The sequence below is a fragment of the Pipistrellus hanaki genome (assembly GCF_964339955.1).
Source record: "Pipistrellus hanaki genome assembly, chromosome: 5".
NCBI classification, from domain to species: Eukaryota; Metazoa; Chordata; class Mammalia; order Chiroptera; family Vespertilionidae; genus Pipistrellus; species Pipistrellus hanaki.
The window spans coordinates 101,819,913-101,832,635 of record NC_140507.1 but is presented as its reverse complement, the minus strand read 5'-3'; the positions used below and the strand labels follow the sequence as shown (position 1 = coordinate 101,832,635).

The 12,723-nt window shown below is 57.6% G+C and overlaps 1 protein-coding gene across 1 annotated transcript in view; it reads right to left on the bottom strand.

Annotated features, from left to right (window-relative positions):
* The window catches only part of SYNPO2 (synaptopodin 2), a 137,708-nt gene that overhangs the window by 9,869 nt on the left and 115,116 nt on the right, over nt 1-12,723 (bottom strand). The window contains exon 2 of the mRNA XM_084883397.1: nt 5,022-5,173. Within this exon, the coding sequence (XP_084739523.1) occupies nt 5,022-5,173 (152 nt within the window). The remainder of the gene's footprint in view (nt 1-5,021; nt 5,174-12,723) is intronic.

The window sequence follows — 12,723 nt, the reverse complement described above, 5'->3', positions numbered from 1 at the left end:
CCAGTGCTCCCTGCCCCGGTGAGCCTGCCTGGGAGAGCCATCTCCTCAGAGGACCTCTGTCTCAGTTTGTTCCCCCCGGGGGGGAGGAGGAGGAGTGTGGGGGCAGGTCCCTCACCACAGTCCTTCGATGCTGACTGCACATTCCCAGCTGGTTTTGCACATTTGGGTTTGCAGGAAGCAATGCCAGTTTAAGGGTTAAACAACGTTTTGCTCAAGCTCTGAGGAGAATCCTCAGTCACAGAACAGCTGGAGGAAGTGCCTCATTTCTCACATTTGTAAAGGTTTCCGTGGGCTCTTTAAAAAGAAGCAGCGGTCCTCGGCCCCTGCTCCCTCCTCCGAATGCGTTCGGAGGAGCGGAGGTCATCAGGAGAGGAAGGAGCCTCCTGGTCTCCCCGGGATCTCCCTGAGGACGATGGGGTCGCACCATTTCAGGCGGCATTATGGCACAGTGACCCCTACCTTTGCTTTTGGCCGCATTTAGCAACAGCAACACTACGCTAAACAAAAACCAGCAAAGGACGCACAGCTTTCTCTAAGCGGGTCACCTGCGAAGCTTCCTGGTAAAGACAGAAGACAAACTGTAACACGGTGTTTCAAACACACGCAGCTGCTCAGACCTCTCGGTAGGAAACGGTGCTGCGCCCTGTGCCACGAACGTGAGGAGCCAGAGGTCGGAGGGCTTAACGGAGGACGGCCGGGGGGGGGGGGGGGATTACATCACTCTGTGTCATGTCAGCCGTCACTCAGGAGGCAGAGAGAGAGTCTGACTCCGTTCCAGCCTCGGAGACGGTCACGCAGGCAAATCTGACAAGTGTTAACACTTACTGTGGCCAGAGGGGAAGGTCCCGCTCTCTCCCTAAGACTTTGTGTGCGCCCGCTCTGCAGAGGCAGAGGCCACAGTGCCGGTCGTGGGTGGGGGACGCCCCCAGCTCTCCGCGGGGCATGACTCCATGTCTAAGGGAAAAAAGTCTCAGGCGGGACCTTTGACCTCCCTGCGCACTGCCGGGAAGAACTGAGACAGAATCAGTACCTGGCCCGGGAGCGGGCTCTCCCTGGAGGGCTGCAGAGAACAGGGCTTCGGTGGGGACTGGGGGGCCTGGCCGTCAGACACCCCTCTCTGAGGCCCAGCAAACATTTGTTTACCAAACATGGGCTCCTTCCTCCCCTTTGAAGTCCCAGACCACTTCCCTCTCCTCCGCTCTGGTGGCGCACACGCCCAGCTCACCCCGGGCCCTGGTCCTAATGAGCCCTGCGCATCCAGACGGAATTGCATTTGGTCATTTGCTCCGCTGATCTGCCTTACATCAATGCAATTCTCAGACCGCCAGAGCACAACGTCCTGCTCCCCAGCACATAATTGTCTAATTTAGAACATCTTATTTTAATGAAATTTAAGATAAAGAAGTGTTTTAGGACCGCCCGACCCAGCTACCTCTGGGTGATTGTCCAGGAAAAGGAAAGCATTGCCCTTCAGTGATAGAGGACAGCTATGTGAGCGGGAGAAATATTTTAATTCCAGGAAACAGCATTCAGATACCAGTGGGTAGTGGTGATGGTGATGGTGGTGATGATGGTGTTGGTGATGGTGGTGGTAATGATGGTGATGGTGATAGAGGTGATGGTGTTGGTGGTGGTAATGGTGGTGGGGGGGGGTGATGGTGATGGTGGTGGGAGTGATGGTGGTGGTGGTGGTGGTGGTGGTGGGGGTGATAGTGGTGGTTGTGGGGGTGATGGTGGTGATGGTAGGGGTGGTGGTGGTGATGGTGGTGGGGGTGATGGTGATGGTGGTGATGCTGGTGTTGGTGATGGTGGTGGTAATGATGGTGATGGTGATAGAGGTGATGGTGTTGTTGGTGGTAATGGTGGTGGTGGGGGGGTGATGGTGATGGTGGTGGGAGTGATGGTGGTGGTGGTGGTGGGGGGTGATAGTGGTGGTTGTGGGGGTGATGGTGGTGATGGTGGGGGTGGTGGTGGTGATGGTGGTGGGGGTGATGGTGATGGTGGTGGTGGGGGTGGTGGTGGTGGGGGTGGGGGTGGTGGTGGTGGTGGTGGGGGTGATGGTGGTGGTGGTGGTGGGGGTGATGGTGGTGGCTGTGGGGGTGATGGTGATGGTGATGGTGGTGGGGTGATGGTTGTGGTGGTGGTGGTGGGGGTGGGGGTGGTGGGGGTGGTGGTGGTGGTGGTGGGGGTGATGGTGGTGGTGGTGGTAGGGGTGATGGTGGTGGTGATGGTAGGGGTGGTGGTTGTGGGGGTGATGGTGATGGTGGTGAGGGTGATGGTGGTGGTGGTGGGGGTGATGGTGGTGGTGCTGGTGCTGGTGGTGCTGGTGGGAATGATGGTGGTGGTGGTGGTTGGGGGTGATGGTGGTGGTGGTGGGGGTGATGGTGGTGGTAGTGGGGGTGATGGTGGTGGTGGCGGTGGGGGTGATAGTGGTGGCTGTGGGGGTGATGGTGATGGTGATGGTGGTGGTGGTGGGGGTGATGGTGGTGGTGCTGGGGGTGATGGTGGTGGGGGTGGGGGTGATGGTGGTGGTGGTGGGGGTGATGGTGGTGGTGGTGGTGGGGGTGATGGTGATGGTGATGGTGGTGGTGGTTGGGGGTGATGGTGGTGGGGGTGGGGGTGATGGTGGTGGTGGTGGGGGTGATGGTGGTGGTGGTGGTGGTTGGGGGTGATGGTGGTGGGGGTGATGGTGATGGTGGTGGTGGTTGGGGGTGATGGTGGTGGGGGTGATGGTGATGGTGGTGGTGGTTGGGGGTGATGGTGGTGGGGGTGGGGGTGATGGTGGTGGTGGTGGGGGTGATGGTAATGGTGGTGGTGATGGTGACTGCCTTTTGTGAGTATTAATTTGAGATTCCATTTTCAATATCATCAGTTGTTTATTTGGTAAAGTCAAAGTACTTAAGAGAAAATAGTGATCATGATCCCATTTCCTAAGAGTAGCAGAGAACCAGTCCAGTGATGTGTGACAGTAAATATGTGTCGGAGACTCAGCGTTAAAGCACTGGTTTTTCCCGGTGATGCACCGCAGCCCGGACAGGACCGAGTAGGGAGAGTGCCCGCCCCCTGCTCCGGAGAAGCGGCCCCATTGCATCAGCGGAGGCACTAAAAAGGGAACAAACCAGAGAGGGCATGCCCCTTTGGGACGTGACCAAACTCCGCAAAGATGGCAGTGTTAGAGCGCTGGCTCTGAGCAGGGCCTGCACGTGGACTGCACGCCGCAGCCTTCCTGCCAGGCCCTGGCCAAAGCACGTGCAGTTTATAAATAAGCAGGAGCCTGAGGACCAGCACACTGGGCTCGATGGGCAAACATTCAGGCGGGAGACGCTGAGAATAAAGTGAGACTTCTTTTTCTTTCACAAGGTTTAGGCCTTGTGAGTCCTGTTTGTATGGAAATGGAATCAGCCCTGGCCTGTGTCACTCAGTGGTTAGAGCCTCGGCCCGTCCATCAAGGGTCTCGGTTTGCTTCCTGGCCAAGGGCAAGTACCTGGGTTGCGAGTTGGATCCCCGACCCTGGTTGGGGCATGTAGAGGAGGCAGCTGATTGGCGTACCTCTCTCATACGGACATTTCTCTCTTTCTCTCTCACTCTCCTTCCTCCCCTTCCTCTGTTTAAATCAATGGGACAAATATCCTCAGGTGAGGATTCCCAGCAGCAACAACAAACAAACAACAAACAAAACCCGCCCGGCAGCGTGGCTCAGGGGTCATGGTTTGAGTCCCGGTCAGGGCACAGGCCCAGATTGCAGGCTCGATCCCAGTGTGGGGCGTGCAGGAGGCAGCCGATCAATGATTCTCTCTCATCATGCATGTTTCTCTCTCTCTCCCTCTCCCTTCCTCTCTGAAATCAATAACAATGTATTAGAAAGAAAGAAGTGACATCACACTGAGTGTGGTCAGCAGGGTCCTGCTGATGCCGCCTCTGCAGGGAGGCCTCTGGGGCACCCGGGAGGACTCCCCGGCTCCGGGCTCTCCTGTCGGAGCTGTTACAGTGCCTGTCAGTCTCCCTGCAGAGCTGGTGCAGCCTGGGCGGTGGCTTGCACACACGGAAATGTGGGTGCTACTGTTGGTGTGTGTGTGATTGCCCCGTTGTGTTCCTTTTGGTTCAGTGGATAGAGTGTCAGCCTGCGGACTGAAGGGTCCCGGGTTCAATTCTGGTCAAGGGCACATGCCCGGTTGCGGGTTTGATCCCCAGTAGGGGGCTTGCAGGAGGTAGCCAATCATTGATTCTCTCATTGATATTTCTATCTCTCCCTCTCCCTTCCTCTCTGACATAGGATATATTTTTTTAAATAAAAGAAATATATTTTTATTGATTTTTAAAGAGATAGGGAGAGAGATAGACAGAAACATCAAGAAGAAACATTGGTCTGTGGGCCCACACTGGGGATCGAGCCCACAACCCAGGCATGTGCCCTGAGCGGGGATCGGACCTGTGACCTGCGGGTGCATGCGGCGACACTCAACCACTGAGCCACACTAGCCGGGCACCCTTTTTCTTTTCTTTTGTTTCTATGTTTAAACTTTCCTTCTGGTTTTTAAGCAATCAGTGGGGAGGATGAGTATGGGGAGACAAAATTAACGGGAGATTTTCACTGATAGCCCCAAAAGCTTCCCTCTAGCCGCCCAAACATTGGCTTCACGGAGATCTGGCCGTAGGAACCTGGCTGCTTTTAAGGCTTTTGCTGCTGTTCTCCTCCTAGGCCTTTTCTTTCGGGAAGAAGTAAGTGTGTAGGGTGATCGTTTGCTCTTTAACTGTTTTTAATCCATCTGTGAGTTATACCAAATCTGGGTCTGGAAGGACTAAATGATGTTCACCATACTGAGCTGTCTAATGAGCTAGCTTTAAATAACAGATTTCCAACCTAGTTTTCAATCAATCAGGAACTTCAGGGGTTAAAGCTGCAGTTCTCAGACCCTGTGGCTCTCCTGTCCGACGTGCTGGCCTCTGCAGGGCGCCCGCGTTTACATGCCCGAGGGCTGTCCATCCCCGCCGGGCGAAGGGAGAGTGCCCTGGGCACCTACCGTCTGACGAGCATGTGCAGCGAGTCGGCCACGCTCTCCATGAGCCGGATGACCTGCGGGTAGGTGAGGTCCGCGCACGGGTTGCCGTTGATGGAGACCACCTCATCCCCCTCACAGAGCCCGGAGCCCGACGCTTTGCTCTGGCTGCGGATCTGAGGGGAGCAAACAGGAGGCAACGGTTAGAATTGTCCACGTGTACACACCGCGCCGCAGTACATATACACACAGTGTCAGTCCTGGCTTTATGTCCACCTGTAAACCACCATCTTACACATGCTATACACATATACACACAATGTAGTGTGCACCGTGTCAGTCCTGGGTCCTGGTGTTCTGTTCACCTGTAAACCACCATCTGACACATGGTCCACCTCTCCCCCGCACACACAATGTGGTATATGCCACCACAATGTTCACATTTAATTCATATCATCCTACCTAATAAAAAAGTAATATGTAAATCGACCATACCTCTGTTACACCCACCAGCCATGCCCCATCAGCGATGCCTACCAGCCAATCAGAGCGGGTATGCAAATAAACCCAACCAAGATGGCTGCGGCCACAGAGAGCAGGAAGGAGGCTTGGGTTTCCCAGGCAACGGAGGAAGCCAAGCTTTCCACCTGCCCTGGCCGGCCTAGGCCTCCACTCCAGGCTACAAAGTTTCAATGATAGAAGGTAAACAAATCCAAACAGAAATGGCGGCAGCCACGGAGCTGGAAAGAGCAGGAGGCTAGAGTTGCCCCTGGCAATGAAAGAAGCAAAGCTTTCCGCACACCCTGGCTGGCACAGGTTTCCACTAAGGCTACAAAGATTCAATTATAGAAGGTAAACAAATCCCAACAGAAATGGCTGCCACCACAGAGCGAGCAGGAGGCCTGGCTCCGCTCCAGGCTACAAAGTTTCAATTGTAGAAGGTAAATAAATTCCAGATACCGGCCTGCAAAGCACCACAGGTCCCTTGCCGAGGCCACCCCACGCCCCAAGGGGACCCCCACCCTGATCCGCGACATCCTTCAGGGCAGACCAGCTGGACCCCACCTGTGCACCAGGCCTCTATCCTATCTAATAAAAGAGTAATATGCAGATTGACAACCACTCCAACACACAAGATGGCTGCCCCCATGTGGTCAAAGATCCTGCCCCCATGTGGACACAAGATGGTCACCACAAGATGGCCAGCAGGGGAGAGCAGTTAGGAGGGACCAGGCCTTCAAGAGAGGGCAGTTGTGGGTGATCAGGCAAGTAGGAGAGGGCAGTTGAGAGGGACCAGGTCTGCAAGGGAGGGCAGTTGGGAGGCACTAGGCCTGTAAGGGAGGGCAGTTGGAGGTGATCAACCCTGCAGGGGAGGGTACTTAGGGGTGACCAGGCCGGCAGAGGGGGGAAGTTGGGGGCTAACAGGATGGCAGGGGAGCAGTTAGACATCAATCAGGCTGGCATGGGAGTAGTTAGGGGGTGATCAGGCTGGCAAGCAGAAGTGGTTAGGGTCAATCAGGAAGGCAGGCAGGCCAGCAGTTGGGAACTAGCAGTCCTGGATTGACATCCCTCCAGGGGTCCTAGATTGGAGAGGGTGCAGGCTGGGCTCAGGGACAGCCTTCCCGCTCCCCCACGTGCATGAATTTTGTGCACCCGGCCTCTAGTTGTAAATAAACAGAAAAGGAGAGAAAAATCTATTCTAGAAGAATGAGAGTAAAGAGATAAAAAGTAGTGATGAATGGGAAGGCATTTTTAAATAGAGCACATGCTAGACAGAATCATGCCACATTGTAAAGTCTGACTCAATCGGCGAGTGACTTTTCCTGCTCAAATAAAACTTAAAACCCTGTCTCATTGCAGACAAACGCACCCAAGCTGTTTGTCCCAGCATAGAGGGTGACTGGAAGGCTGGGGTATTAAGGACTATATCAAAGGAAGACTCCTCTTGAAACCAACTACTTAAGAGTTAGCACTAGGCAAATTTTGGCCCCCCCAAAAATGAAAGAAAAAGGTTGTGAAAAAATCAAGCAGCTGAGCTCTGAGGATGTCTCCTGTCCCCACACGAGAGGATGAGGAAGAGGACGGATCAGAATGAAACCTGGATGCACCATCAGGCCCAGGAGGAAAGCGGTGGGACCGACAGAGAGGCTATCTGGCCCCCAAGAGGGGTGGCTGAAGTGAGACACGTGTCATTGTGCCGACGACAGTGCTGGGCTGGCCACTGTCCTTCTACCCCTACAGGTCCAGTCCCTCCCCCTCCCTGCCTCCCAGTGCTGCCTCGTGGCAGGCTTCCCTCATGCCGGGTCCTGGCTGGGTCTGGCCAATGGGAACCCCAGGAAGAGACCAGAGAAGGAGAGGAAAAGGGGTCAGGCAGGTGTGCTCTCCCCTGGCCTGCTGGGCCACAGCTCTCTGACAGCCCAGCTCCTGTGTGTCTGTCCCCACCAGGCCTGAACTCTCGTCCTGGACCCCCACACCAGCTCCCATGGGCAGGCCCACAGGGAACAATAGTTTCTGCTCTTTCTCTTCTACAATATATAACTAGTGGCCCGGTGCACAAAATCCATGCACAGTAAAAGGGGATTAATCAGAGGAAATATTTTAATACTGCTATTTGACCTTTCTCTGTAATAGAAGTGTCAGAGATGAAAGAAAATTAGTAAAAGGTGTAGGAAAATCTTCCTCCTGTCAGAGTCTGGGGTGCACTGTGGGACCCAGCATCAAGTCCCTGCCCACCCATGTGTGCCTCAAAATCAAAACAGACCCAGACCTGGCCGCTGCCCCCCATTGGGCTAGATCCAGACCTGGCTGGTCCACCCTTGTCAAACTCCGCTGGGCAGGGGGCATGGCCTGAGGTCCCTGGCATGGCACTGGGGTCAGGGGAGTGGCCTGTGGCCCCCCAACCCAGCACCAGGGTGGGGGGGCGCACCTTGAGGTTCCCCCATCAAGCCCTGCTGGGTGGGGGGTACGGCCTCAGATCCCCCGGCCTGGTGCCAGAGCAGGGGGCGTGGCCTGAGGTCCGCCGTCAAGCCCCACAGGGGCGGGGGAGGGATGCTGCAGCCTCAGGTCCCTGCTGATTGCTTGTTACGGGAGCTTGGCCTTTCCTGTGATTTCTGCCATCTTGTATTATGGAAACCACCCCCCTCTGCTGTGGCCGCCACCATCTTTGTAGCAGAGTGATGGTCAATTTACATATCCCCTCTTTATTATAAGGATTTTATTGATTTCAGGGAGGAAGGGAGAAGGATAGAGATGATGAGAGAGAATCACCGATGGGCTGCCTCCTGCACGCCCACACTGGGGATTGAGCCTGCACCCTGGTCATGCCCTGACGAGGAATCGAACTGTGACCTCCTGGTTCCTAGGTTGATGCTCAACCACAGAGCCACGCTGGCTGGGCAGCTTCTGCTCTTAACTTCAGGTGAGCCGTTCTCAGTGCGCTGAGCCTGCTTAGCACCTGCAGGATGTTAGCTTTGCACATGACGCCTATGAAGTGATGACAATTGCTTAGGTTTCACCTGTGATGTGGGTTTACCAGCTCTCCGTGAGCCCTGTGTCACGATCATACATCACTGCAAGAACACGCTATGGCAGAATACAGATATCTTCACCGAGGGGACCCCTCTCTTTAAAATCAGGTCCACGGGGTCCACCCAGGTGAGCACACATCCTGGAGGGCGTGTCCACAGCCAGGCTCGCTCCTGATTGGCTGTCAGTGGATGCCAGTGCACCTCCAACAGCCGCCCGCGAGGCCCTGCCTGGGTCTTCAGCGCCAGTGTGTTCCCTGACAAGGATTTACACGTTCTATCTCCAGGGGCGTTTACGTTCTAAATAACACTCTTGAAAGCAAAAGCACACCTGTAAGTGCCAAAGCAATGGCACGAGTGAAATCTGAAGTGATTCGTTAGTTTTGTTCTGGAAGTTTCCATCCTTGAAAGATTGGCAAATACTCAATATTATGGCCCAATATGTTACAAAGTCAGAGTTGAGTATTATTTTTGTTTGCAGACTGTGATTTGATGGGACATGCCTGTGGGAACATGCTCTCACTCCATTTCTTTCTTTAAATATGTGTGTGTGTGTGTGTGTGTGTGTGTATTAATATACTTTTATTGACTTCAGAGAGGAAGGGAGAGGGGGAAAGAGGTAGGAACATCAATGATGAGAGAGAATTATTGATCAGCTGCCTCCTGTTCGGCCCACACTGGGGATCGAGCCAGCAAACCGGGCCTGTGCCCTGACCAGGAATCGAACCGTGACCTCTTGGTTCATAGGTCAATGCTCAACCACTGAGCCACATGGGCCGGGCTCGAAGTCCTTTTCTCTGGGAGCTTCCTGCCCGCACTGCCCACCTCCTGGTCACCGGCTGCTGCCCCCGGTACAGCGCGCTCCGCCCTCTCACACCTGGCTCTGTACTCAGACCACGTGACTCAGAGGCGGTGGGAACGGAAACGTTCACCAAACGCCAGTCCTCCCGCCGACGGCTCCCGGACCGTCGGGAAGGACACCGCGTGCGGCCAGTGGAGGTGGGAGCTCAGGCCCCGGGGACGGAGCGTTCCTCCGGTCACAGCAGGCCGGCCGCGCTGCTCAGCCTCAGGGACCAGTGAGCCCCTGGCGGCCGAGGAAGTTGCTTTTGCTCTCATCGGGGCTCCGTGTCCAGGCCTCGCTGACGGAGTGGGCAGCAGGCGGGCGGAGCTCTCCCAGGACCCTGCCCGCGCCGGCTCGGGGTGTCCACCGCCCACAGGGCCCGCCTCCCGTGGCCACGGGAGCCTCCTGTCCGGCCGCACGTCCTGTGTGGGCCGGGGACAAGTCCTCGGGGGGTGCCGGGCAGGTGGCGGAACCGGGACAGCCTCCTCCCTGAGCCACACTCTCTCCCATTGCCCGGGCGACAGAGGGGAGGGTGGGCGCCCAGCCCGTTCCCGCAGGAGGGCGCCTCTGACTCACGCAACGCCGCTGGGACTCGGAACCGAGAGGGCGCGGGAGGGATGGCCACCAGAGCAGCTTCCACGGGCGAGACGGTTCCGTGGACATGGGAGGAGACCAGGTCTAAGAGCTCCTCTGGTCCCCAGCCCTCCCCGGAGGGCACGGCGGGCCTTTGGCACAATCTCCTCCCCCGGAGACGAGGGTTCACGGTGCCCCCTGCGCCCGCCCTCCGCGGAGCCCAGGCAGGTCACGCTCCCCACTGCCCTGAGCGGTCCCTGGGCCACCGGAGGCGATGATGGCAGCTGCCCAGTTGTAGCGACCAGCACCTCTGCCTCTGTGGGGCCTGCTCCCCACTCTGAAGTCCAAGCTTGGGTCCTGCATGGAGGCGAGCGGGGGGATGGGCGGGGGGAGGGGAGCTCATAGCACGAAGCAAAGAGCAGTGTGACAAGTTCAGGGCAACAAGGACCAGAATGAGAGGGAATAAAAGCAGAGATGCCCCGGCCAGGGCTGTGTGGCTCAGTGTTTGAGCATCGACCTATGAGCCAGGAGGTCAGGGTTCGATTCCTGTCAGGCACAGGCACAGGGTGCGGGCTCCATCCCCATTGTGTGCTCTGGCTCTCTCTCTCTCCCACTCCCTTCCTCTCTGAAATCAATACAACTATTGTAAGACCCAAGGAGTGCAGCCTGAGCGCAGCCATGCCAGCAAGGAGCGGGGAGGGGCTGCAGGGGGAAGAAGAGGGTCCGAGACAAGAACTCCAACTGGTGCTGAGCGCCAGCAGAGAGGACGGCGGTGGAGACAGGTTGCCTCGGGGAGAAGACTACACCTGTGTCCCAGACGCCCCTCCCGCTGGGCCTGGCGGGTTGGATCAGGGGCCGCTCAGCGGGGGAGGCTCAGGGACCTGCCAGGACCCGTGACACCAGAGAGGCTGGGACTGCGGGCGCGGTGCTGGGCGGAGCTAGAGGCGCTGTGCTGGGGCGCCCGGGCCACCGGCCGCTTCTCAGACCCGGCCGGGCCAAGGTGTGACCCCGGGGCCCAGCTCGGCCCGTGACCCCGACCAGCAGCTGTGCCAGTCCGGTGGCCCGTGGCGGCTGCTGCCAAAGCCATTCCCAGAGGCCCTGCCCTCTGCCCCCTGCCCTCAAGTCTGCCCGTGGGTGGCACCACATCCCCATGTGACAGAACAAGCAGCCTGTCCCTTCCCTGGACCCGCTGGACGGCACTGTGGGCAGACAGGGGGCCGGGAGGAAGGAGGGGTGCAGGCTGTCAGGCCGGGGGACCGGCAGCGTGGGGCTGATGCCTGCCGAGGGTTCGAGGTCACTGTCTCCATGCACTGAGGGCGACGAGATGGACTGGGAGCCGGGCCTGGGAGCAGCGGGGGCAGTGAGGGGTGGGAGGGACGGAGGGCGGTTTTGGGGGGCTGTCGCGTGCGCGGGTGTCTAGAAGGGGAGCCGGCCAGGGAGGGAGGGGGCTTCCCTCCTCAGAGGCATCGCGGGTGCAGGAGGAGTCGGGTGAGGGTTGGGGGCCAGTGCTCTGTGTGAACAGCGGGGGGACCCTCGGGTGTGCTCATGGGGATCACTGTGCAGATGGAGGCAGCCTGGGGCTTTGGGGTTCGTCCTCAGCCGCTCCCAGGCCCTGTGGTGGCGTCTGCAGAAGCTGGGCGCCTGCTCCGGTCCCTGTTCACGCCCAGACACGGCGTCCTCCTGAGTGATGGTCCCTCAGGGCGCAGTCGCCATAAAAGCAGAAAGCATTCCGCAGCCCTTGGACCGGCTCCAGGCTCCCAGGGAAGCAGGACTCTGCTGAGCTCTGCTGAGCGGAGGCCTCCAAGGAAGGGAATGTGCCAGCGGGGAGGCGGCCCTGGGGGGGGCGGCGGGAGAGCTATGCAGAGAAGCCACTGCGAGCTGCCGGAGAGGCCCTGCTGCCGGCACAGGGACTAATATGGAATGGCATCCTCTGCTCCGGCCTCAGGGGCACCGAGCCGTCTCTGTCTGGGGACAGGGAGGGCTCCGTGCCGAAGGCTCCTGGGCCGGCAGACGTGATGTATGAGCATTTAGACAGACCATGAAACAATGCTTTTAAAGGACTCCTTAAGACACGTGTAAGCCTAGCTGGCCTGGCGTGTGGATAGAGCGTCAGCCTGCAGACGGAAGGGTCCCGGGTTCGATTCCCGGTCAAGGCCCAGGCCCAGGTTGTGGGCTCCATGCCCAGTGGAGGGCGTGCAGGAGGCAGTGGATCAATGATCCTATCTAATCACTGATGTTTCTCCCTCTCCCTCTCCTTTCCTCTCCGAAATCAATAAAAACGTATTTTAAAATAACAGCAACAAAAATGAAAAACAGGTGTAAAGTGGCTGGAGGACTCAGGGAAGAGAAGCCTCGGAGCCGGTGTGGGGCTCCCAGCCTGTGTGTGTGTGACCCCCCAAAACCAGTGCCGCAGCCCCTCCCCCCCCAAACCCCGGGCCAGGCCCACAGTCCGTGCGTGGCCAACACGCAGCAACACTAACGCTCACACCCCCCATCACCGAGTACCGGGCCTTATTTCCCGTCTGCTCCATTGTGTGCGATTCCAATCGGCCTTCTCTCCGGGCCCGGAGTTAGCAATGGCGAGAGAAGCCGCTCCGCCTACAGGACGGTGCGGTAGCTCGGGCGTCACCACAGCCGGGGGCAGGGAAGCCACATTTAAACACACGGAAATCTTCACTAAACAAAAGGCTCACGACACCACGGTCTTTTAACGAACATGGAAACACTGTCCTGTGCTCAGAGGGACTCGGTGCCTCCATCGGACTCCAGGAAAGGACGGGCTTAGCAA